Below are 22,856 nucleotides of genomic sequence, written 5' to 3'. Positions count from 1 at the left end.
CAGTCTGGGCGAACTTGCTTTGCGAGCGAATGTGTGTATGTTTGTGCGCGTGTGAGCACGTTTCCTCTTGCAGCACAGCTGTGTGTCATTTTGATTTATACTAAACGTAGGTTTTGGTTTTCATATCCCAACAAATTAGATACAAAAAAGACAGGAGCCAGTCCTAGATCCATGCACAAGGATCTAGAGCTGCATGGGAAAACAGGGAGTGTGTGTGTGTGAGTGTGTGTGTGAGTGTGTGTGTGTGTGTGTGTGTGAGTGTGTGTGTGAGTGTGTGTGTGAGTGTGTGTGTGAGTGTGTGTGTGAGTGTGTGTGTGTGAGTGTGTGTGTGTGAGTGTGTGTGTGAGTGTGTGTGTGAGTGTGTGTGTGAGTGTGTGTGTGAGTGTGTGTGTGAGTGTGTGTGTGAGGTTCTTTACATTTGTTTTAATCTTCATGTCCTGCCTTATCTTATTTGCCCCTGGTCGTGTCTGCTGGCTGAACTGCGTTCCCTTGGCCTTGAAGAACCTTCCTCTTGACACACACACACACACACACACACACACACACACACACACACACGCACGCAGACACACACACACTGCATGGGAACATTCATCTTTCATATGGGCTTTTAAAAACAGACACAATAAAAAAAATAGTGAAAAACTTAATATGAAAAACAGATTTAGGAAAGCCTCCAGTGTGGGTTCTTGTGGGAGAAAGTGATAAAGCTATAAAGCACTGTGCTAATAGTGGCGTCTAGCATATGACTAGTATTTTTCTGCTACTGGCAGAAGTTGTCCAAATTAAAGGACATCTGGAAGAGCACATATGGAAACACCAACAATATCTATAGCAATAAATGACTGTGTTGCACAAGTTTCCAACTAACATTTTGAAGAATTTTCTATATCCTGCCTCATTAGTTAGCAAGTTATACAAGGCTGTCGTGCTACATTACTTTAGCTAAATAGATTACACTGACTGGCAGTCTACAAACACCGTTACAACTGTCAATCAAAATGGATTCCAGGCTTATGACCCCATTGTACCTTTTGAACCTGTAACCCTAATGGAGGAAGTTTCTCTCCTTTTTTCTCTGAGACTGATAAAAGCTGGTCAAAAGAAGCTTGATAGAAATCCTCTTTGCCTAGAGGGTAGTTTTGTTTTTCTGCTAATTCACTAAGTCTCACTTTATGAAATACACTGTTCAGATACTGTTCATTCTTAAAGCATTAATGGTACTGTATTTACTGTGCTTGACTAAAAGTCATAACTTGGACTTTCTGACCTCCAACTATGAAAAACCAAAGGAAACACCTTCTCGACTCAAAGTTCCTACTCACACAGTCAAGAAGGTTAACTCTGAGTTCAGCAAATTTCGTCAAATCAACATGGCCGCTCACAACATCAACAGCAAACAAAATAGCACTTCTTTACTGTTAAATGAGTTACGCTGTGTATACACGTATTCGCTTTAGATTAATCAACATACAGATATTTTAACTTGTTAAACCTATAAAATTGACTATACTTTGCTGTTTTTGCTGAGGTAAGTTTACATCACTCATCACAATTAGCTAGCTAGTTGGCTGCTAACAAAAGACGAACATGGTGACGTCCATGTTTTTCCAACTTTGTAGCTCGAGCGCATGGAGGTCAAAGAGTTCCGACTTGCCACTTCTGAGTTACGTCAAACACAGCGTCAGTTTCTGACAGTAAGTGTTAGGCCCTTCTGAACCATAGAGAGTCATTGGTGGTCGTGATCATATACTCGTTTGTTTTATCTTAGTGTGTATTAATGCATTAACTAGCTAACTAGCTTATCATATATTATTAGTTTCCAGGCAACCAAAAAAAAAAAACTGGGCAGCACTATGGAGCTTTTACTAGCCCAAGGACTAGTTAATAAATATATCATTTGTCTGTCACTGAATAGAGAGTGTTCCAACTGCCAGCTTGCTCTGCCAGGATTTGAGAAATCAGTTCAAATTCTTCTGGCATACCATCACAATGTTGCACCAATTTATTCTTCTTTTGACTTGAATCAGTTTGAAAGTGTCAGAATTAACAGCTTCATCCATAAGGAAAAATTCCTGGATTTATTTTAAGCAAAACGCCTGCAGAATGTGCCAGATAGAAACATTCCTTCTTCATCTGGCTAGACTTTGTGGTCATACAGCAAATGTACAGGCTTTACAGGAAACCTAGACTGACTGATTAAATCTGCAGTGTAGACCTCATGTAAATTCGAAATTTCATACATCAGTTTCAGATCAGATCAGAGTCTCGAATTCAGCTGACAGCAAAATGCCTAACTAAAACTTGAGTTCATTTCTTTCTTTGCCTCTTGAGAACCCATTTCGCATGCTGATGCCTGTGCAGCGTGTTTGACGTCACCGAATTTGCTTAAGCAAGTGTAGGGTTGACATGAAGTAACCCAGCTAGAACTATAAGTAGGATATACACTCACCAGCCACTTTAATAGGAACTACTGTACCACTCCTGCAATTATCCAATCAGCCAATCATGTGGCAGCAGCACAATGCATGAAATCATGCAGATGCTCATCAAGCGCTTCAGGTAGTCTTCACAACAAACATCAGAATGAGGGAAAAAATTGTGATCTCAGTGACTTTGACAATGATGTTTTTGGAGCCAGATGGGCTTGAGTATTTCAGAAATTGAGAATTTGGAATTTTCACCCAGAAAATCTATAGGTTTACACAGAAAAGTGAGTGGCAGTTTGGTGGGTGGGAACACTTGGTTGGTGAGAGAGGTCAGAGGAAAATGGCCAGACTGGTTCGAGCTGACAGGAGCATTATGGTAATACTCACTCAGATGGGCTTCAACAAGCAGAAGACCACATTGAGTTCCACTCATGTCAGCCATGAAACAGGAATCTGAGGTTACAGTGGGCACAGATTCACTGAAACTGAACAATCAAAGAGCAGAAAAAGACCAAGTGACGTTTTCTGTGGCCACTATATCCTCAGACAGGAGTGGAACCCAATGTGGTCTTCTTCGGTTGTAGCTCACGCCTCAAGTTTTGTCATGTTGTGCAATCTGAGATGCTTTTCTTCTCACCACGATTGTATAGAGTGGTTATTTGAGTTACCATAGCCTTCCTGTCAACTCGAACCAGCCTGGACATTCTCCTCCTCCTATAAATAAGGCATTCACTGGTTATTTTTTTGTTTTGTACCTTTCTGGGTCAAGATCCCAGACCAGCAGTTTCTGAAATCCTCAAACCAGCCCGTCAGGCACCAACACCCATACCAAGTCACGGTCACTGAGATCACATTTTTTTCCCCCCATTCTGATGTTTATGTGTCTTGTATCTGCATGATATTACGCATTGCACTGCTTCCACATAATTGATAATTGTGTGAATGCGTGAATAAGCAGGGATACATGTGTTCCTAATAAAGTGACCAGTCAGTGTATATTATAGAGTGTAGTTGTTTATCTGTCGAGGTATTTTGAAGTCTGATTTGCGCACCAGGTAAAAATGTTGCAAGCTGACTTTTCTCATAGCTGCGTGTGTCGGGCGTTACGATTGGTACAGTGCCTCTGGGTGAGACAGCCAATCCTTCTGTATGGAATCCAGTGATTCACCCAGGCTGGAATGTGCGGGCTCTGCACAGGAAGTGAGGTAATCTCCTCAGTATCTCCTGACTTTTATAGAGGAATGAGGAAAAAGTGTGCAATTTGTCATGGTGTCAGTCTGTAGAACTGTGCAACTATGCAAATTAAATGCATTAAAGAATATACTCTAAAAGTAAAGGTGGAGCAAATAAACCGCATCGCTTTAGTTATTGCAAGACGCGTTTTTGCCGTGAGTGAGGTCATCGGGACATAAACAGGAATGAACTTTGACCCAGATGACTCAGTAAAGGGCGCATGTGCAGTGGAGGAGGGAGCACAACAGGTGCGGCTAATTCCTTTGGATACTAGACATTTGCTCCGTTGCATGTGAAGCATTTAGCGTCTGGAGAAACGCTCTAAGCTCTGTGTGTGTATGTGTGTATGTGTGTGTGTGTGTGTGTGTGTGTGTGTGTGTGTGTGTGTGTGGCTCATTAGGAGGCCTTTTACAGTTCCTTTCAGCTGAATAGCCGCAGTGTGTTGCTGAAGAGGGAGGAATCTGTGCTCTCCTCTCTTCTCACTGCATTCCTTTATTTCCTCCTTCTTATTCTTTTTCTCTCTCTTCCTCCTTCGCTCAATCCCTTCTCTCTCATGACCTCTCTCACACTTTCACACCCCGCCGCCTTGAACTTTATTAATGCCACAATTGTGAATATCTGCACTGGACAAAAAAGAGGAAAAGAGCAGGACAGCAAGCGAAAAGAGAGAATGTGTATAAGTGAGAGAGAGTGTGTGTCGTTGGAAACTCTGACGCGAGCGGGTAGAGTGTGTCTCGACAGTGCAGCTTAATCCAGGAAACTCCCTTAGAACAACAAGGCATGGCCGCTTTCCAGAGAGTTCCTCTGGAGCAGACACACACAGACACAAAGTTAATGTTTTAATATCTTACACATGCATCTTATATTATCTTTCTTTTCTTTTCCACTCCCTGGTATTCACTCCTTTACCACCTCAATGTCTTATTTTCTTCGTGAACCATTAATTTAGAGACTTTCAAGAGCTTGCAGAGTTATGAACATATCACTGGAGCTCCATTTTTTCTATGCTTCTTAACACTTACAGTATTGGTCAGATGTTCCTGCAGAGCTAAGTGTTTTCTGTAGTGAGAGTATGATTGTGTCTTGGGGTTTTGAATCAGATTATACATTTTTATACTACAGCCTTGAAAGAGCAGCCTTTTGTTAATGGAAGCTAGCTAAAGTACATCTGCACCATTAACCATGTATGAAATGTAGCTTATTTTTAGATGCAGGTTGTTTTTCACATTATTATTTTCCACTCCAGCAAACTGGGTCTTGAACACCCATCATTACATTTCCCTTTATTAGATGAGCAGCAGTGTGATTACATCCATTTCCTTGATTGCTGTTATCACAGGTTTAACTGATGCACAATACAGCTCACATTAAAGAACTTTAGGCAAAAATAGAGTACTTCTCATTTATTTAATGGTGCCTACACGTTTTCTTTTTCATCGCTTCCCTTCATCACTTCTTAGCTCCTCCCCCGCTTGGCTTCCTCCTCGAGGAACCAAGGAAAAGATGCAAGGAAAGACAAAAGACAAAGAATCCGTACGTCCTTAAAGATGGCCGACGCTGATTTCTAGGTCACAGGCTGAAGGATGTAGGCTCGAGGAGCTATGAGTAGGAAGGTTAAGGCACAAGCTGCCCGAAGTCTAGTTCATCACACTGTGGGAAACTTCAGGGTTACGTTTCCACTGCTTAGATTACAAACATAATTCAGCTGAAAAGATGGCAGGCTTTGTGCAAAATAAAAATAAAAGGTTATTTAAGCCGTGCCTTTTATCATCTACATATAAAATGGAGTTTTTAGTATTATTAGTCATGTGTTTTTTTTTTATGCATTCTTTTTCCATCCAATAAGCATCAAACTTTCGAATACTAACCACTACATTTCCATTACAAAGTAGCAGCATCTGTTTACTTGATTACAACATCCTACCAGTGGTGTTTTAACCAGTAAATTGTGTTTCGCAATTTTCATCTTAGGGCATTTAATCGTTTCCAACTGTCTGCCTTTTAAGCACTTTTACATACTCTGGGCGTTTTCTAGCGGATCACGCTGCCCCCGTCTTTGTGCCAGAGGATAATGGGAAATGTAGGCCATCGGCGGTGTAGTGTTTCCTCTGAGGTGTTCAGTGACCGTCAAAAGAAGAAGAATAAAAAGAAGGGAAAAAGCAGAAGAAGGAAGAAATGTGGGTCATTCGAAGCGGCACTTTGTTGAAAGAGGCCGTCTCTTTGTGACCGAGCTGAAAAGATGGTGAATAAAGAGAAGCGCCTGAGGGAAAGTGGGCAAAAAGCGCTCGCAATAGAGCGGTCTCACACACACACACACACACACACACACACACACGGTTCATGAACCAGCTTTTTTTTCTACACTTCAAACACACACCTATTAATATATGAATGCACTATTCTCTCCCTTTCGTTTTTTTTTTCTCACAAAGCTTAACACATTCTCGCTTGCACACTCCCTTTTCCATTCCACCTCACACACCTCAAGTCAGCATGCTCTTCTGTCACCGTAAAATAAAAGTTCTTTTACTGCTGTTGATTTTAGGGATGGGCTAAAAGCAGGTATTGATAATTACCTTTCTATGTTCCTGTTAATTATAAATGTCGACATTGTTAACGAATTGTGAGGATTCTTCATGTATCAGGAAAGTATTTTTAGACCAGCGATAATTACTTAATGTGACAAATCCACGGAAAAAATGATGCACAGTGTATGATGCATACACACATAGTGACTATACAAAGCTGAGCGTGCGCAGTAAGTGACGGCTGACAGAAGTGTAACACGATGTGGTCTTCTGCTCTTGTAGCCCATCTGCCTTAAGGTTTAGCATGTTGTGCCTTCTGAGGTTCTCTTCTGATCACCACGGTTGTAAAGAGTGGTTATTTGAGTTACTGTAGCCATCCTGTAAACTTGATCCATTCTGACCATTCTCATCTGATTGCTCTCATCAACGAGGCATTTCCACCCACAGAACTGCTGCTCACTGGATATTTTTTTGGTTTTTTGCACCACTCTATGTAAACTGTACAGACCGATGTGTCTGAAAAAATCAGGAGATCAAACCAGACCAACAACCATGCCACAGACAAAGTCACCGAGATCACATTTTCCCCATCATGATGTTAAATGTGACCATTACCTGAAGCTCTTGGCACACAGCTGCCAAATGATTGGCTGATTAGATAATTGCATGAATGAGAAGAGGCACAGGTGTTCCTATTAAAGTGTCCAGTGAGTGTATGTGCTATGCTATTATTAGTCTGGTACATTAGTCACAATATAAAGTGCCTGTGAACCCATGTTAAAACCTCATAAATGTGTCTGGCAGAGTTTCCAGGCCTCTGTGCCATATGTCTGTGTGTGTGTGTGTGTGTGTGTGTGTGTGTATAGGGATGCCTGTAACCATGGTAACAGCACGTGTGTCTTTAGATTATATTTCGTCTGGGTACAGCAAAGCCCCTGCTCATTAGCTTCCCTACATGGATTTGCATCTCTCTTTAATCTTCTGGGGTCTCATTTATCAAAGTGTGTGTGGAATACTTTCTAATTCTGTGCGCAAAGTAGCACCAGTAGCACCAGTACACACAAGAAAATGGCACTTATCTCACATGCATATGCACAGGTGTACATAGTGGATGTTGATAAACCCTGAACTTATTAAAATTGCTCTGCTTGTGCACAACCTCACATGTTTACTAGGGATGAAACTGAATACAAATACATTACTTGGAATGAGTAGATAATGTGTTCTAAACTGATATGAATACAGATACAAATAGGAGGCATGCTATCCACATGAACCAGAAAGGTTCACAAGGCATCCGATCCTGCAGGACAACAAAAATGTCGCACAAGGAAGACGTTTTTCTTTCTCGTACGCGTGTACAAGTGGTCGGATATGAAGCTTGCGGGACAAAGAAAGACCATGAACATTGATTTATTCATCCTTAGTAACTGCCTGGTCAGGGTCACAGTGGTTTAAATTACGCTACTAGTTTGTTTATATTTTGAAAAATATAACCAGCTAAACCACAAGCAGGACTGGCATTTCTCCCTCTGGGTTTTAAATGGTTTTGGGGGAATAGTGGTATTGGTTGTTGTGTATTTATTAAAAATAAAATTAAAAAAAAAAAAAAAACTTGTGGTTTAGGCCCTGCCCAATTTGGGTTTAAATCCAAAAAATCCAAATTCAGAACCAGGTAAGGATATTTAGTGCACTAAACAGATACAGATCTCTTTTTTTTTTGTTGTTGTTGTTTAATTAAATGCCCCTGGAAACATTGGAAAACGCTGAAAATGTATGTCTGCACTGTCAACATGTCATAAATAAATGCTGTAAATGTATCACGCAACATCATCTTAGTTTAACCTGCAAGCTTCATATCAGAGCTTTTGCACGTTTAAACCTTTCTGGCAAGCATTCTTAAAACGATCATGAATAGTGCACCTCGTATTCATATCTGTATTTGTATCCATTTAGAACACATTATCTGTTCATTCTGAATAATGTATTTGTTTTTCAGCTACACTAACACAGCAAAGAGGTTCCTGCGGGCCTTAAAAACCCGTTCTTTGCACAATGCTCAATGCGCCAAATCTTCAAGCTTTAATCAATCTTTAGACGTGCTTTTTCTAAAGATTTTACTTTACATTTCATCCATCACCACTTTTCTACCACTAGGGGTTTGTGCAAACTCACGATCACATCCTTACGCACAAGAGGAACTTGATAAATCACATTCTCCGCGTAGAAATGTGCATATGCACAAAACTATGTGTACGCCTGCTTGATAAATGAGACCCTGGTTTGAATTAAAGAGAGAGATCGTTTACACGCAGGCTGCTGTAAGAATTTTAACCACTGCGTCTGTCTCTCGTTCCACTTTTACATATTTTACTTTCTCTACTACTTCCAGTTGAAATAAGAAAGGCACATGATCTGACCTGAATGGATTTGTCTCACCAGGTTTTTCTTCTCGTGCTGGCTCTGACTGTGGTGAGCAGAGGAGCAGCTGAGGTCGGCTTGCACTTGAACCAGACGGCCAAGCAGCATGTGTGTGTGGAGAACCAGGAGTATCCACACAACGGTTTCTGCTGCAAAAACTGTGAGGCTGGTGAGTAGGAATGAACTTGGAGCATGATGTTTTTATGCATGAAAATACATAAAAATAGGCCATGATGTGAAAATAGCTTAAAGCTAAAACTCTGTTAGAGCGGGATTGAAATGACATGTTCAGAGGGAGTTTTATTTTCCCCAAAGTATACTGTGTAAAATCCATTAAAAAGATCAAAACGAAATGCTTCTGACTGTAGCACTTAGCAACCACCCATAACAACATCTATCCATCATTTCCATATGGCTTAGGACTGGAGACTTAATGTGTTTTGTTTGTTAGGGCTAAGGTTGGCTGTGGAAATATTAACATTGTCATGCACAATATCTGTACTGGTTTATAAATATATAGTGCTGTTTGTTTAAATTCAGCTTCCCTCAGCACAAAGTTTAGCTTCTCCATGAGTGGAGTTGTAATCACAAAAGTAAAGGCAAGAAATGATGTGTGTGTGTGTGTGGGGGGGTGTTTTTATTTCTTTAAAAGGCACCTACGTGAAGGAGAAGTGCACTGCAGATCAGGAAAAGGGAAAATGTGAACCATGCAAGGAGGGCACCTACGCCGAGCACCCGACCGGCATGGACCAGTGCCTTCAGTGCAGTAACTGCCCTGCAGGTAATTTACTTCTTTATCTGTCTTCCAAAACTTTCAATTTAACCGCCTCTTAGTCACAGTAACATTATTGTTAGTTTGCTGCTTTGTAGAAAGCAGTGACCCACCACTGAAGATCAAGATTGAGTGATTTACCAGTAAACTGATCAGTTCTGATGATAAAACATAATACAAATAGAATTTAAAAGTATCTACATTTGGCCCTGGGTGTGTTTGCATAAGAGAATTAGTTATTCATTGTCCCTCAGGCTATGACATGTTACAACAGATTTGCAGAAATGGCCATTACACACAAGACTGCACTCCCGAGGTCTAAACTTCGCTGTAAACTCTATGAACCAGTCGCACAGTGTCCCATAGGACCGCTATAGGACTCTAATGGAAATTAGTGAATAGAGCTGGGTTTAAAGTTTCCTCAGCCATGAGAAACCGATCAGCTACTGTTACACAGCCTGGGTGTGGCCTTTGCCCATCACCCCTGCTCTTTTTGTTTTATGTGCATGAGTCAGTGTGTTGTTTGGCATGTGTGTGTGTGTGTGTGTGTGTGTGTGTGTGTGTGTTAGAGAAAGAGAGATAATGGAAACTGTTGCTGACTCATGTAGGGTGTGTGGATCAGCACTTGAGGAAAATCAAAGTTTTATCACTGCTTATGGGAACCTGGACTGTATCACATGAATGTTCTGTGATTTCTGTTATGAAATACTCATATTCCATCACTTATATCATCAAGAAATTTTGCTCTATCTCTCTCTGCACAGGTCAGATAACAACAGAGATGTGCACAAACACGGGAAACACTAAGTGCGAGTGCAAGCCCGGCACTTTCTGTCTGCCAGATGAGCCCTGTGAAGTGTGCAAAAAGTGCACTAGGTAACTACCATGCTTCAGACTAAAGAAAAGAGTACAGATGTATGGTGGCCTGAGAAAACTCTTCACATGTTCCAGTTTTCTACAATGTAAAGTTCTGAAAATGACAGACTGTCCTGATTTATAATGAAATATAATCACTTAATTTGAATCACTGTTGGCTACATTTTCCATATTTGTTTTGGGTCATTTAGACATTTTTAAAACTTGGTCCACTGTCATCTGTACAGAGTTTGTAAGCACTGTTTTCTGTTTTGATGATGAAGATGATGTTGATGATGATGTTATGATGGCATGTAAGCAATGTGGACAGTTTGACAGCCGGGATTAGGTTTATGCCAGTTTCACAATGGCTAAAAGTTTAGGCAGAAAAACAGATTTTTGGTCAAAAGCTTTTCTTTTGTCATTTTTTGGCATTTTGGCCCCAGAATCCGGCCGCAGTGACATCTGACAAGTTTTCCCAGACTGCCACATGCATACTTATTGTTACACAATACATTGGTTAAAACTGAGCTAAGCATTTTAGCTGAAATCCAAGTACGAAATTGAAAAATGAATATTCTTCAAAATGTTCCTGCTGCTCTACACTCCAAAGACACTGCTTGTTTCCTCTAAATCTAAAATCTGATATTGATTCTGTCAGGGTGTCATGGGGGTCACATGACTACTTGTAGTCCTCAGAAGCCTGTAATTCGGATTGCATCAAGGAGAAGCTCCCTTTCTCCATATTTAATGCCCATCCCAAATTCAGGCATGGACCCTCAATAGGTATAGCTGACAGTATACTCTTAACAGTTAACAGTTTTTTAATGGAAATCTTATTTAAAACCTATGGCTTATTTTCAGACACAGTTCATTGTGTAACTATAAGTAATGTTAACTGATAATTTTCTTTTTCTTATGCAATGTCAAGTACATAAGTTAGGTTTATTGTTTCCCATCCTAAGCACACATAAATAAGAAAATAAGTGTCCTATGTTCATATTATTTAAACACTGTTTGCAATTAAAAGTCAGTTCTGTACCAGATCTACTAATTCTGTGGGGTTTGATGTCGATAATGTATCAAAAAATGCAAAACTGATATCAGCACTAATCGTAACTAATAATAATTGTCTAATTTCTGTCTCAGGTGCAAAGCAGATGAAATTGAGGAACGGCCATGCACTCCAACCTCCAACACAAAGTGTAAAAAACGCCCTTTATCACCTCATGACCCCACTGTGACACCCACAATCTCACCTGCACCCAGAAACGACAGCCACGGCACCACAGGTACAATCACATGACCACACACACTCATCTCTGTAATAAAATATATAGAATTTTACAATGAGATTGAACCATTGAAACAAAGTTGCCTTTTTGGTACTAAAATTTCTTAAATGTGTGGATTAAAACAAGTCTTCATGCCTGTTGTGAATGTAAACTTATATTTTCTTTTCTCTCCTTTCTGACAGTGAGTGTGGTTTTAGGGCTTCTATGCTTCATTCTTCTTTTGGTCGGTGTCGGTGTGGTGGTTTTGCAGAAGAGACGACTCTGTAGAAAACAAGGTTTTTAAACTAATTTACTTACTATTATATTAGCTTATTAATTTTTTCTCATTACATTAAAATTTTATTACTAATTATATAACTATATTGAGTGTACATTTTATTTGTTGCTATAAGAAAACTCATTAACAGACAATCTGAACACAGCTGATATGTAAAGTGTAATGTGTGATTCCATGAATCCCATTTGTGAGTAAAGTAAAGCTAAAAAAACATTTTAAACACAGCTAAAGTGACCGTCACAACAACCTATGTGCATATTTCAGACAAACTTAAACAAAATCCATTATAACTACATACACCCATTATAATTACATTTTACCTTGAAATATAATTATTAAAACAAAAATAAATTTTTTTTAAAAAAGTATTAACATGTGAATACTTTTAACATCTCATGCTTGAAACATCTTTTTCCATGAGTCACTCATTATACAGTAGGTTATGAAAAATTAATATCTCAGTTTAGCGTCATACAAAATTCACTCATCCCTGTTACCTGAATACATTCACCTCTATGAAATATTAGGAATATTCCCCCAAGTCATATTCACATCGTCGACACAAGGTTGCATCATCTGAATTTCCTGAAGATCATGAGAAGAAGAAAATTAAGTTCTCTCGTTCTTATATACGTGGGTGTGTGTTTATATATATATATATATATATATATATATATATATATATATATAATATGTGTGTGCATGTATATATATATTCCATATTAAAGGACAGCTCAGTTTCTCTACTAGTAAATCCATAATGTGCCATATATGGCTAAAAGTATGTAGGCACCTGACCTTCACACACAATTTGGGGTCTTCCCCAACCTGCTGCCACAAAGTTGAAAGTACAGAATTGTCTAGAATGTGTTTGTATGCTGTAGCATTAAGATTTCCCTTCACTGAAACTAAGAGGCCTAGCTTAACCCTGTTCCAGCATGATATTGCCCCTGTGCATAAAGCAAGGTTTATAAAGACACGGTGTACCAAGGTTGGTGTGGAAGACGTTAAGCGGAACTCCACTGAACACTTTTGGGATGCTGATTGCATGCCAGGTTATCTCACCAACATCACTGCCCAACCTCACTAATGCTCTCGTGACTTAATGGGCAAATTCCTACAGCCACTTTCCAAAATCCAAAACATTCCAAAACGTTTTCAGAAGAGTGGAGGTTATTACAACATTATAGGGGGACTAAATCTGGAATGGGATGCTCAGCAAGCACATATGGGTGTGATGGTCAGCTGTCCACATACATGTGACAGTATAGTGTACTATTTGTATTGTAATTCTACATAAACAGTGTTAGACTGTTTGTGATGATAAGGTTAAATTTATCGTTTATTGTTTTTATTTTCTCTTTTCAGCAAGCCCAGTGGCTCAAAATAATGAAGTGAAGATTCCAATAGTAAGTCCGGTTTTTTACGCTGCAGGTTAATCAACACACTCTATAAATAATGGTGTTGATATTAGATATATGCACTAATCTGTTAGTACATCTTCTGATTAGCCATTGATTGTGTCTTTTTAGGACGGTGTTAGTGTCCCTACCTCTGAGGAGTGTGAGAACAGCCGTAACGCAGGACTAGAGGAGGCAGAGCTGCCTCGCACTGAGTTTCGTCCCCTGCTGCAGGAGACGCATATCCTGGGGGGTAAAAGCATCCCGGTGGAAGACGAGGACAGAGGACTTGGGGACAGCCTACCAAACACCACCAGCTCCTCCCAGACCAGTCTATCAGCCCTGCCAGTCAACATGCCACTTCCTGTCTCAGCAAATTGTGAGAGGGAGGCGGAGTCATGGGCCAGGGTGAGTGAAAACAGTCACACTAAACACTCTGAGTCACACTTTTATACTTTCGCTGTTGCATTTTCTGTATCCTGTGCACTATTGTACTTTTACCGCATACTCCCAAAGATTACTGAATGGTATGCTGTGAAGAGATGAAGCCTGATTCAGATGACACACAAAAAAATATGGTAATTAAAATCAGTCACACTGTATGAGATTATCAGTAAATATGACCTAGCAGGTTTTTTTTTTTTTTTTTTTTAAGCAAAAAAGGCCCACTATTATCCATGTAACCACACATTTGGGATCACTCTGCCTGTTCCCATCAGCATTTTTGCTTTAATGCTTTAAAGCAATAATGCAACTGATTTAACATATCATCTCACTGTCATGAGTCAAATATTATAGAACCAAACAATGCTATACACACCCATGTGTAATATCCACACACTCCTGACGACCTTGATCAGCTTGATTGGGTGTGTTGGATCAGGGAGCGAATTTAAACCTCAAGACGCTATTTTTCCATTAGCAGCACTGGGCACTCCTGCTTTAAATTAACTTCAAAATATTCGATTCGCATGTCAGGCTTGTTCTATTATGATCCTTTGAGATGGCAGGAATTCATAAACAGCCCGAATGAGTCATGGTAAAGTCAGCAGTCCCATACTGTACTGCAGAGACAGATATATATTTTTTTCAGAGAACAGAACATTAATTATCTTTTTGTTTTTTTTTAATAGGAGGATGGCACGCCCAGAAGACTTGTTCCATTACTTGGTAAGAAACCTCAGTATAAACAGCTGTTTATCTCTTTCACAGACACACAGTGCTTTTCAAATGAATGCACTCACACACAAGTGAAACTTTCAGCGTGTTCTAGAGAGATTTGCAGGAGGATGATGAAGCAAATCTCTCTAGAACATACTGACAATTTCACTAATTAGCAAAATCAGGGTTTTTCTTCATTCCACACACTACACTATCTTTACTGTCTGTGAATGTTTAGGATTTTTTTAAAAAATTCTTTTAAAAGAATCTTGCTCTACTTCCTTTGCTAGTTAAAATTTATTCATTTCCTCATTTAATATTGCATTAAGCAATTTTGAATTGAGCATTGAATTTACCATTGATTGGTGATCAAGGTTCTTAAATGGTTAATGGTTAAATTATATTTAATTTATTAATGATTATTTATACCAAAGCACTGTTACACTCTTGATTTTGATCAAAAATTGTTGATTAATTTCCTATAACAGCAGCTCAGACAGTAGTTGTGGTACAAGAGGATTAAGACACTTTGGGATGCCATGTCATGCTTTATTCCTTACTTAACACATTGCACTATATAAACATGATGTAAGTGCTAGTGTTACATTTAAAAATTGAGCATTGGCATATTTACGAATAATGAACCAATATCTGGAATAAATATTTCTTGAGTGGCAGTCTTGATTAACTACCTGCTTCTTAAATGCATTTTAAATGGCTTCGTCAACGAAGGGAATTTAAACATTTAGTAGATTTAAAATGATTAAATTATTTTATTTTATATGGGATCTAATGTGGTTCATTCTGAACGCTTCCTCTCTCCCTCTCCACAGCTGAGGAGGTGTCTCTAAGCAAGAGCTTTGACCTGTTTGACGTTCTGGATGTGCGCGTGCACAACAAGTTCTTTCGTAGCATTGGCGTAAGTGATAACGCCATCAAGCTTGCAGAGTCGCACAATGCTAGCGACAAAGTGTACGAACTGTTGCGTGTGTGGATGCAGCGTGAGGGACTCCGCGCCAACATCAACCACCTGCTGCAAGCGCTGCTCGATCTCGACCAGCGCTACTCCGCCGAACAGATCGCCTCCCGCGCAGTTGAGCGCGGCTACTACAAATACGAGTGATTTAAAAAAAAAAAAAAACACCTCGTAACGAACTTGCAAAATGGAAAGTATCATGCTTTTCCTTTTCACAGCCTATAATGGACTAAAGGTGCAAATGTTGTTTACGGCGAGCTGGTTAATATGAACAAAACTCATTTAAACAGACTTGTGAACTATAACAAGCAACTTGGCATTTGAGAGTCATGTGGAGGAGCTAGTTTTTGGTTTTTTTTTTTTGGCTGCTGTAGCTGAACAGATCATCATGCCTCCCATTACCTCTTAAGCCTATAAAAAAAAGAAAAAAGAAAATGCATGTACACAATTGTAAAACTGTACTGCAGAAGATAAAGTTGCATACGAGAATCAGAGAGGAGCAACACTTTAATTCAACGCTCCTCTTTCGTCCACACGTGCACTGACGTTCTGCAGCTAAACAGATCGTCACGACTAACGTAAACGTCGTTGCAGCGTTTTCTGTTTTTACGAACCAAACACTGGGCTGTGAATATAAATAAGATGATTGTTAAGACATTGAAACACACTCATCGAGAGCAGGTTGATGCAAGGAAGAGAATGTCGTGTTTGAGACAGCCAGAGAGAGGAGTTAGCTTTTGTTTGTCTCCTGAAGCTCTGTTTGTAGCAACATTTTTTTTTTTTTTTTTTGGCTTTATTGAAGCCAACACTGGAGTCAGCGAAGATTCACGCTAGGTAACAGCGTGGCTTCGTCTCAAATTGTGCACTGGCCTCAGGCTTTTTTTTTTTTAAACTACAGGTTGGTCCGAAGCCCGCAAAGATTTTTTTTTTTTTAGCGGTGACGGCGAAAAGTAGCTGTAATTATAGCGGACAAATGTTTGGTTTTGACTAATTGGTTTTTGTGCACGTTTATAGTTGAAACTACAGGCAGTTGAACCCCTAGACTACACTACATGCTACTAAGATTTTTGTCACGTTTTTCCATTGTTCACTGATATTGACTATGGTAGAGTGGAGGAAGGAAGGGGACACAAAGACGATTTGTGCTTCGACATAAGTCAAGGCCATAAAGCTTTCTACCATAGACTCGCTCACGCAAAACAACTATGGTTCTTCAGAAAGGAAAATGCTTTATGAAACAGTAATAGACAGTAAAGATTGATTTACAGTCACGGTTTAGCGTTAACATACTGTTTGCTAAGGAAATGTCACCTATTGATGGATGTATTCTTCTTCCTACAACAGCAGCTCAGTGTCATTGTGAACAGTGAACGTCTTCTGTCAGTTACACAAACGCCTCTTCCATTTCCTTATTTATGTAGAATTTGGATGTATTTATTGTCATAGTAGAACTATGTGTAATTATTTATACCTGTTAACCATATCCAAGTGTGTCGTTGTGTGTAATCTTCCATTTGCCTTGCAGTGTAAGGCACTACAACTGCGGCAAGTGGCATGTTTTTTGAGATGCCAAAAGCTTCAGTCTGTTTGGCACAAGCTCCTACATTTCTTAATGGGTGCTCCATTGCTCCCGTTCAACACACAACAAAAACAAGAGAACTTCCTTTTTTTATTTTTATACTCTCAACCTATTGCATATAGTAAACCATGGATGTGTTGGTACGTGTGCATTTTTTTTTGTTGTTGTTGTTGTTTGTTTTGTTTTTTTGTTTGGGTTCTTTTTAGTTCTCATGGAAAGATGAAGGTCTTTTCCGAGCATCGAGATTTAAATTTCATTTATTTTTGGCCTGAGCTGTATATAGTCACAGAATGAACCATTATATTGTCAGAAATTGCAGATATATTATAAATATACGTATCTATAGAAACCTAGAGTGAAGATAATGAAGTATAGTGACATCCTACAATCTGAAGGAACAAACTGACTGTTGAATGAGTTCATAATAGAAAATTATATGAGGTAAGTCAGTATGAAGCTATTATACTGTGCCTATTGTAATTTGATACCATTTTATAAGAATTTTTCTAAACTATAATGATGCTGTTACAGCCTACAACAGAGTTATAATTATTTATTGATGACGACTTCTTAGAGATTGTTGCCGTTTATAATTTTCTATATATAGATCACTCCCTTATTGGCTCATTTGTGTGATACTAAATGAACTTAGACCTTTGACTCAGCTATGTAGGTAGCGTCATAGCTGTATAAACTCTAGTTGTAAGTAAGAGTGTATTCTCGAAACAGGAAAAAAAAAAATAAAAGACTCTCTCTGTTCAGTGTTCATTTAGCTCATGTAACAGTGCAGGCACTGCCACCTAGTGTTTTCAGAAGTGAAATATTATTATAATATGGATTGATACTGTCTGGTCCAAAAGTCTTGAGTTTATTGTCTAGCACTGCGATCAGTGACTGAGATCCTTCACACACATCCTTTTTTATTAGTCCAAAATCTGTGTGTTTTATAAAAACTATAGGAATGATAAAGTGTAACGCATTGAGGACCTCGGATATTTAATCAGATTTTTAAAAATGAATTTTTATTGAAGCTTTCATGGGAAAAGTGCTGTCATTTGGATAGACCTTTCCATCAGAGTTTCATTAAAACTTTTGGACCAGACTGTACGTGCATCAATTTCAAGGGACCTGTTTTTCTTTTTTCCATCTTTTCTCTCTTCATGCACTTCATGCACAGTGAGTCATGTTTTTTTTTTTTTTTTTTTAAATACAAGAACAACTCATTCAGTAGATAAGCTCAATTTTTCATGATTTCTCTATATTATCTACTTTACTCATAGTTCAGCTTTATTTCTTTTAACACATCTGTTTTTTCTTCCTATGTATTGCCCCACTTAGACACTTGTTCACTCGTTAACAGTTGTAAGGTATTTGCTGTTGCAAATGCATTTGTAGAATGATTTAATTTTGAAATAAACATTTCTTACTAAATGTGAAGTGTAGTTTTGTGATGAAAATCAGGACATGCTGACATGCTGAGTTTTCTCAGTTCTTTAAGATCTTTATTTTTTACTTTTTTTTTTTTTTTTTTTTTTTTTTTTTTACATTGAGTTAATTTAGAGATTAAGGAAACATTGTCCTTAGTGAGCATCTGTTATGTTTTCTAAACCGTTTTAATATCATTACCCTCTGTTAAGCCAGCGATGAATTGAAGACCTGTTTTTGCCTTAATTATTACTTATTCTTGCAACTAATTTTAAATTTAACTAGATCTCCTACAAGATCATATTAATTCCTGAATTTTCCACCACCAGGCCTTGATGCCTTTGATTAAACCCATTCAATTCAAGTGGCAAGTCAAATACTTACTAACTCCTCTCTAACAAAGTTTTATATTAATGGTATTCTTAGACCCTGACATATTTGTACTTAAATAAGGATTTGTTTTTGATAGAGACTACAAAGCAGTTCTGTAAGTCGTTCTGGATATGAGCATCTGCCAAATGCTCTAAATGTAATGTAAAATGAAAATAACTATACAAACTCAATAATAAATATACCAACTTTGGTAATGGTGGTTTGTGATTTCCTTCACTGTTTGAATTAGAAAAAATTAGTCAGTAGCCACACACTTAAGCTGTCCAGTTTTTGCCCCGCTGTCCCAAAACAACCACTATGACTCAAAAGAACAGAGTGTTTGATCTGAACCGCTGCAAATGAGGCAGCTAGCCCAGCTCACAGGGATCCTTCCTCTGTAAACTGGTGTATTTCCACGAGAGACAACACTGGCAGAATGGAGGAGGAGAGGAAAGCCATGCAGAGGAGGAGACAGCTCCTCAGGGAGAAGATCCACGAAGAGGCTTCTCTGCTCAAGCAAAGGAGACACCATGGTCCTATGGCCCAGTACCATACCGAGGCCCAAACCAGTGAGACAGCAGGACAGGACAGTCTTCGCCTAGCCTGAGAGTACAGGGTCTACTGAATCTGACAGTATCATACAAGGGGAAACTGAAGAACCACAAATAAGCCAGATGGAGAGATGTGGTCTCAGTACAGAGCTCCACAAGGAGGCACAATCTATTGGGATGGCAAGAATACCTTCTGAAATGGACACCATTGCTGGGCAAACTCTCTAAGAAACCTGATAGAGGACAAATAAGGGGAACCAGAAGAACCAATCCAAAGTTGGATGAGGTCAGATTATGAAAGAATTGCAGACCAGGACACCAGGTGAGGACTGTAGACCAGGCAAGTCATCATGTGGTCGTCATCAAGATCAAACCCAATCAAGAGGTGTTTAGAGACAAAGGGACAAACACGATGAATGACAGTGACGCTCAGTGTCCATATCAGAACGCATTGTGCATTCCCAATCAGTCCGTACAGGATTTCACAGTGTTTTTTTTTTGGGACTGTTGTGGCCAAAAATGCTTGATTTTGCTGCAGCTTTTTTTTTTTTCAAAATTTGTGATGCAACTCTCAGAGTTTTGCTTTTTTTGCAGTAAACTACTTATTGTGGCAGACATTGTCTAACTGTTCTAAAAGCAGAACGAATATTTCTATAATACAGCTTTCATTCCAAATACAATTTAAAGTTCACTTTAAATTTTGTTCACTTTAAAGTTTGCACAGTAACTTCACACAAAGGACAGCTTCTTTTTCCCATAAAAGCAATACGTAGATAAAAACAAGGTGCGTATAATACAATAGACACTATTGACAGTTTTCACAGACATAACAGCTGACTTTGTCTGACATTTGAAGGACAGTAAACAGTCTTGATAAAGCCCTATTTGAGAACACTTCTTCAGTAATTCCCAAACTATTGTTGCAGAAGGCACTGCAGCACAGTAGGTTCCCCAGTTGGATCCTGAGTGTGGGTTGCTGTCCATGTGGAATGTCCATGTTCTTCCCGTGTCCTTGTGGGTTTCCGACAGCTTTTCCAGTTTCCTCTGACCTTCCTCCCATGCTGCCCCTGACAAGGATAAAGCTGCTACTGAAGAGAAATGAATTAGTACCATTGGTGCATTCAGAAAAGAAGTGTTTATCCCTGACTGTTTACCTTTGCATTGATTTGCTGAGTGTAAGGGAGTAGGGAAGATGAACAAGGTCTTCTTTCTCTTTGCATATGGAATCAGGAGTCAAATGTGACTTGCTATGTATGAATTTCATGAATGCAATGCAAGGCCAGTCCGTGTTTTTTTTTTTTTTTTTGTCTGAAGTGCTCCCTCTCGTGACGACTGTGCGCCCCTCTACCCATATATTGAGCAAAATTAATTGTGCCAATTAACATGCTTTCAGTACTGATTAAATTTAAATGGTTACAATAAAATCAAGTTGACATCAACAAAAAAAAACGTATGAGTTGACAACATGTCATGTTGGACTAATTTAAACACTGCCTGCATCATGATGTGATTATGATACATCACCATAACGCGTTAGTTATGCATGGCTTTGCTGTTACCATACGCGTTAGTTATGCCGCTAGCGCTACGCAATTATACGCTACGCAATTATACGCTATGCATAATTGGATCCTCATCATATGTTGAAAAAATGAATGAAAAAAGAACAAAATTATCAGCTGCACATGGCAGGAAGCAGCGCAAAGAAGAGGAGCAGAAAAAAGAGCAATGTAGGGGTAAGAATCACAAGTTAACAACTGTTCATGTCAGCTATTGGTGTTTATATAGTATTTTGAAATAGCTTATTTAGAATCTCTTAACTGGCACGAACACTATGGGCTGGTTTTTTGTTTGTTTGTTTGTTTATGTTGTTTTATTTAGTCTAAAGAATTCTTGAATTGCAATCATTTAAGTTTAGGTACGTCATTTTCCAGTCTATGCTCAAAAATGGGGATGACAGGTAATAGGCTAATTAGACTAACTAGCTAGCTAGCTGGCTAACATCTACAGATATATTGTATTATATAGCCTATATTTTGTAGATTTATTCTGGGTACATATTTCATACTGCTTTCTTTTTTTTACCCTTTGTTTTCTTGTAACTACTTGCAGCCTATGTGCAACCATAGGCACACTTGTGTGTGAGTGTATGTGTGTGTTTGCATTTCTTTATTTGGGTTTGAGTATAGCTCATGTCTGGTCTCATATTCTAACAGATTCTCTGCTGAAGTATTTATAAGGGGCTCCAACCTCTCCATCCACCTCATCTCAATTAGTTCCTGGTGACCAAGGTGACCCAGCCACTCCATCCACCACATCTCAACTTCACTCTGGTACTAAAAAGACTCTCGTCTACCTCAGCTTTGACTGCTGCTGAAGAGCCCCCCAGCTGCTCATCTACCCCCACTGAGCCACCAACTGCTGCTGAGAAGTTCTTCCTCTTTCCCCTGGGAATCTCTCTCTGTTGCTGCTGAGACTATCAACCCACCAAATATGGATTCTGCAGACTGATAAAATGAGGGCTAAATTAGTCACCTGAGGACCTTTTCAGGTCCAGAGGGATTTCATTTTCCCTGAAAGAGAGAATGCACGAAGTTGCCATCATCATTACCTTTATTCAGTTTTAGTCAACGGTAAGAAGATAAAAAGGATCTGGCTTGTCTATTCCAGGAAAAAAAATGTGTATTTTGCTTTTGCTGCAATCTCTTCTCACAGAAGAACCTTAAGCTGATTTCTGAAGGACTGAATGATTGATGTTCTAGCCCAGAACATCAGCAAAATATGAAGGCATGGAAAGAACAGGAGATTCACCTTGAAAACTGCCAAAAAATCGACAGCCAGGCAATGGCACTTATTGCGACAGAGAGGAAGAGGTGGCCTGAATTATTGAAAAGAATAGTGCCAATAATCCTGTCCCTTGCTGAGAGAAACATGGCTCTGAAAGGGTCCACAGATTAACTCTTCTACCCCAACAATGGCAACGTTCTGAAAGAAGTGGAGCTTATGGCCAAATTTGATCCTGTGTTAAAGCAACATATAGATAGGGAAAAGAATGGAGCAGGGAACATGACAACATACCTAGGAAAAAAACATACAAAACGAACTGATAAGTGCTATGGAAAGATCATGGAGGCAATTATAGGCGAGATCAAACTCTGTAAATACTTTTCCATTATATTGGATTGCACTCCTGACGTAAGCCACACAGAGCAGCTATTAGTTGTCAATGGGACTGTGTCAGTGGAGGACAAGCCACAAGTGAAGCGGCACTTCATGGGCTTCCAGGAAGCCGAAGCATCAACTCTCATCTTGAAGAGGCTGGAAGACCTGAACATACCTTTTGCGGACTGCAGGGGGCAGTCTTATGACAGCAGGGTAAACATGAGGGGCAAAAGAAAAGATGGGCAGGGCAGATTGCTGGCAAAAACCCAAGAGCTTTGTTTGTGCCGTGTGCAGCGGATACCGTGGTCTTGGTGGTGGCTTATGCTGCATGAACCTCCAAAGATGCTACTAGTTATTTTTGCTACTTGCAGATGTTCACCCTGTTCCCCTGAGATGGTCTTTCTTGACAAGGCATGTCAG

At 39.3% G+C, this 22,856-nt stretch overlaps 1 protein-coding gene across 3 annotated transcripts in view; it reads left to right on the top strand.

Moving 5' to 3' along the window:
* Positions 1–18,363, top strand: part of tnfrsfa (tumor necrosis factor receptor superfamily, member a) — a 31,203-nt gene extending 12,840 nt beyond the window's left edge. For 2 of the 3 annotated variants that reach the window (XM_034311271.2, XM_053240179.1), the window contains exons 2-10: positions 8,633–8,780; positions 9,264–9,392; positions 10,148–10,259; positions 11,388–11,530; positions 11,716–11,808; positions 13,179–13,219; positions 13,343–13,618; positions 14,344–14,380; positions 15,205–18,363. In XM_034311271.2, coding sequence (XP_034167162.2) covers positions 8,633–8,780; positions 9,264–9,392; positions 10,148–10,259; positions 11,388–11,530; positions 11,716–11,808; positions 13,179–13,219; positions 13,343–13,618; positions 14,344–14,380; positions 15,205–15,494 — 1,269 coding nt within the window. In that variant the 3' untranslated portion in view covers positions 15,495–18,363. Of the gene's footprint in view, positions 1–8,632; positions 8,781–9,263; positions 9,393–10,147; positions 10,260–11,387; positions 11,531–11,715; positions 11,809–13,178; positions 13,220–13,342; positions 13,789–14,343; positions 14,381–15,204 lie in introns of all 3 variants that reach the window. The other variant, XR_008303865.1, reaches the window with a different exon arrangement.
* Positions 18,364–22,856: the final 4,493 nt, after the last annotated feature.

Source organism: Pangasianodon hypophthalmus, chromosome 15 (assembly GCF_027358585.1).
Source record: "Pangasianodon hypophthalmus isolate fPanHyp1 chromosome 15, fPanHyp1.pri, whole genome shotgun sequence".
Lineage (NCBI taxonomy): Eukaryota > Metazoa > Chordata > Actinopteri > Siluriformes > Pangasiidae > Pangasianodon > Pangasianodon hypophthalmus.
This window is presented reverse-complemented; position numbering and strand designations above follow the sequence as displayed.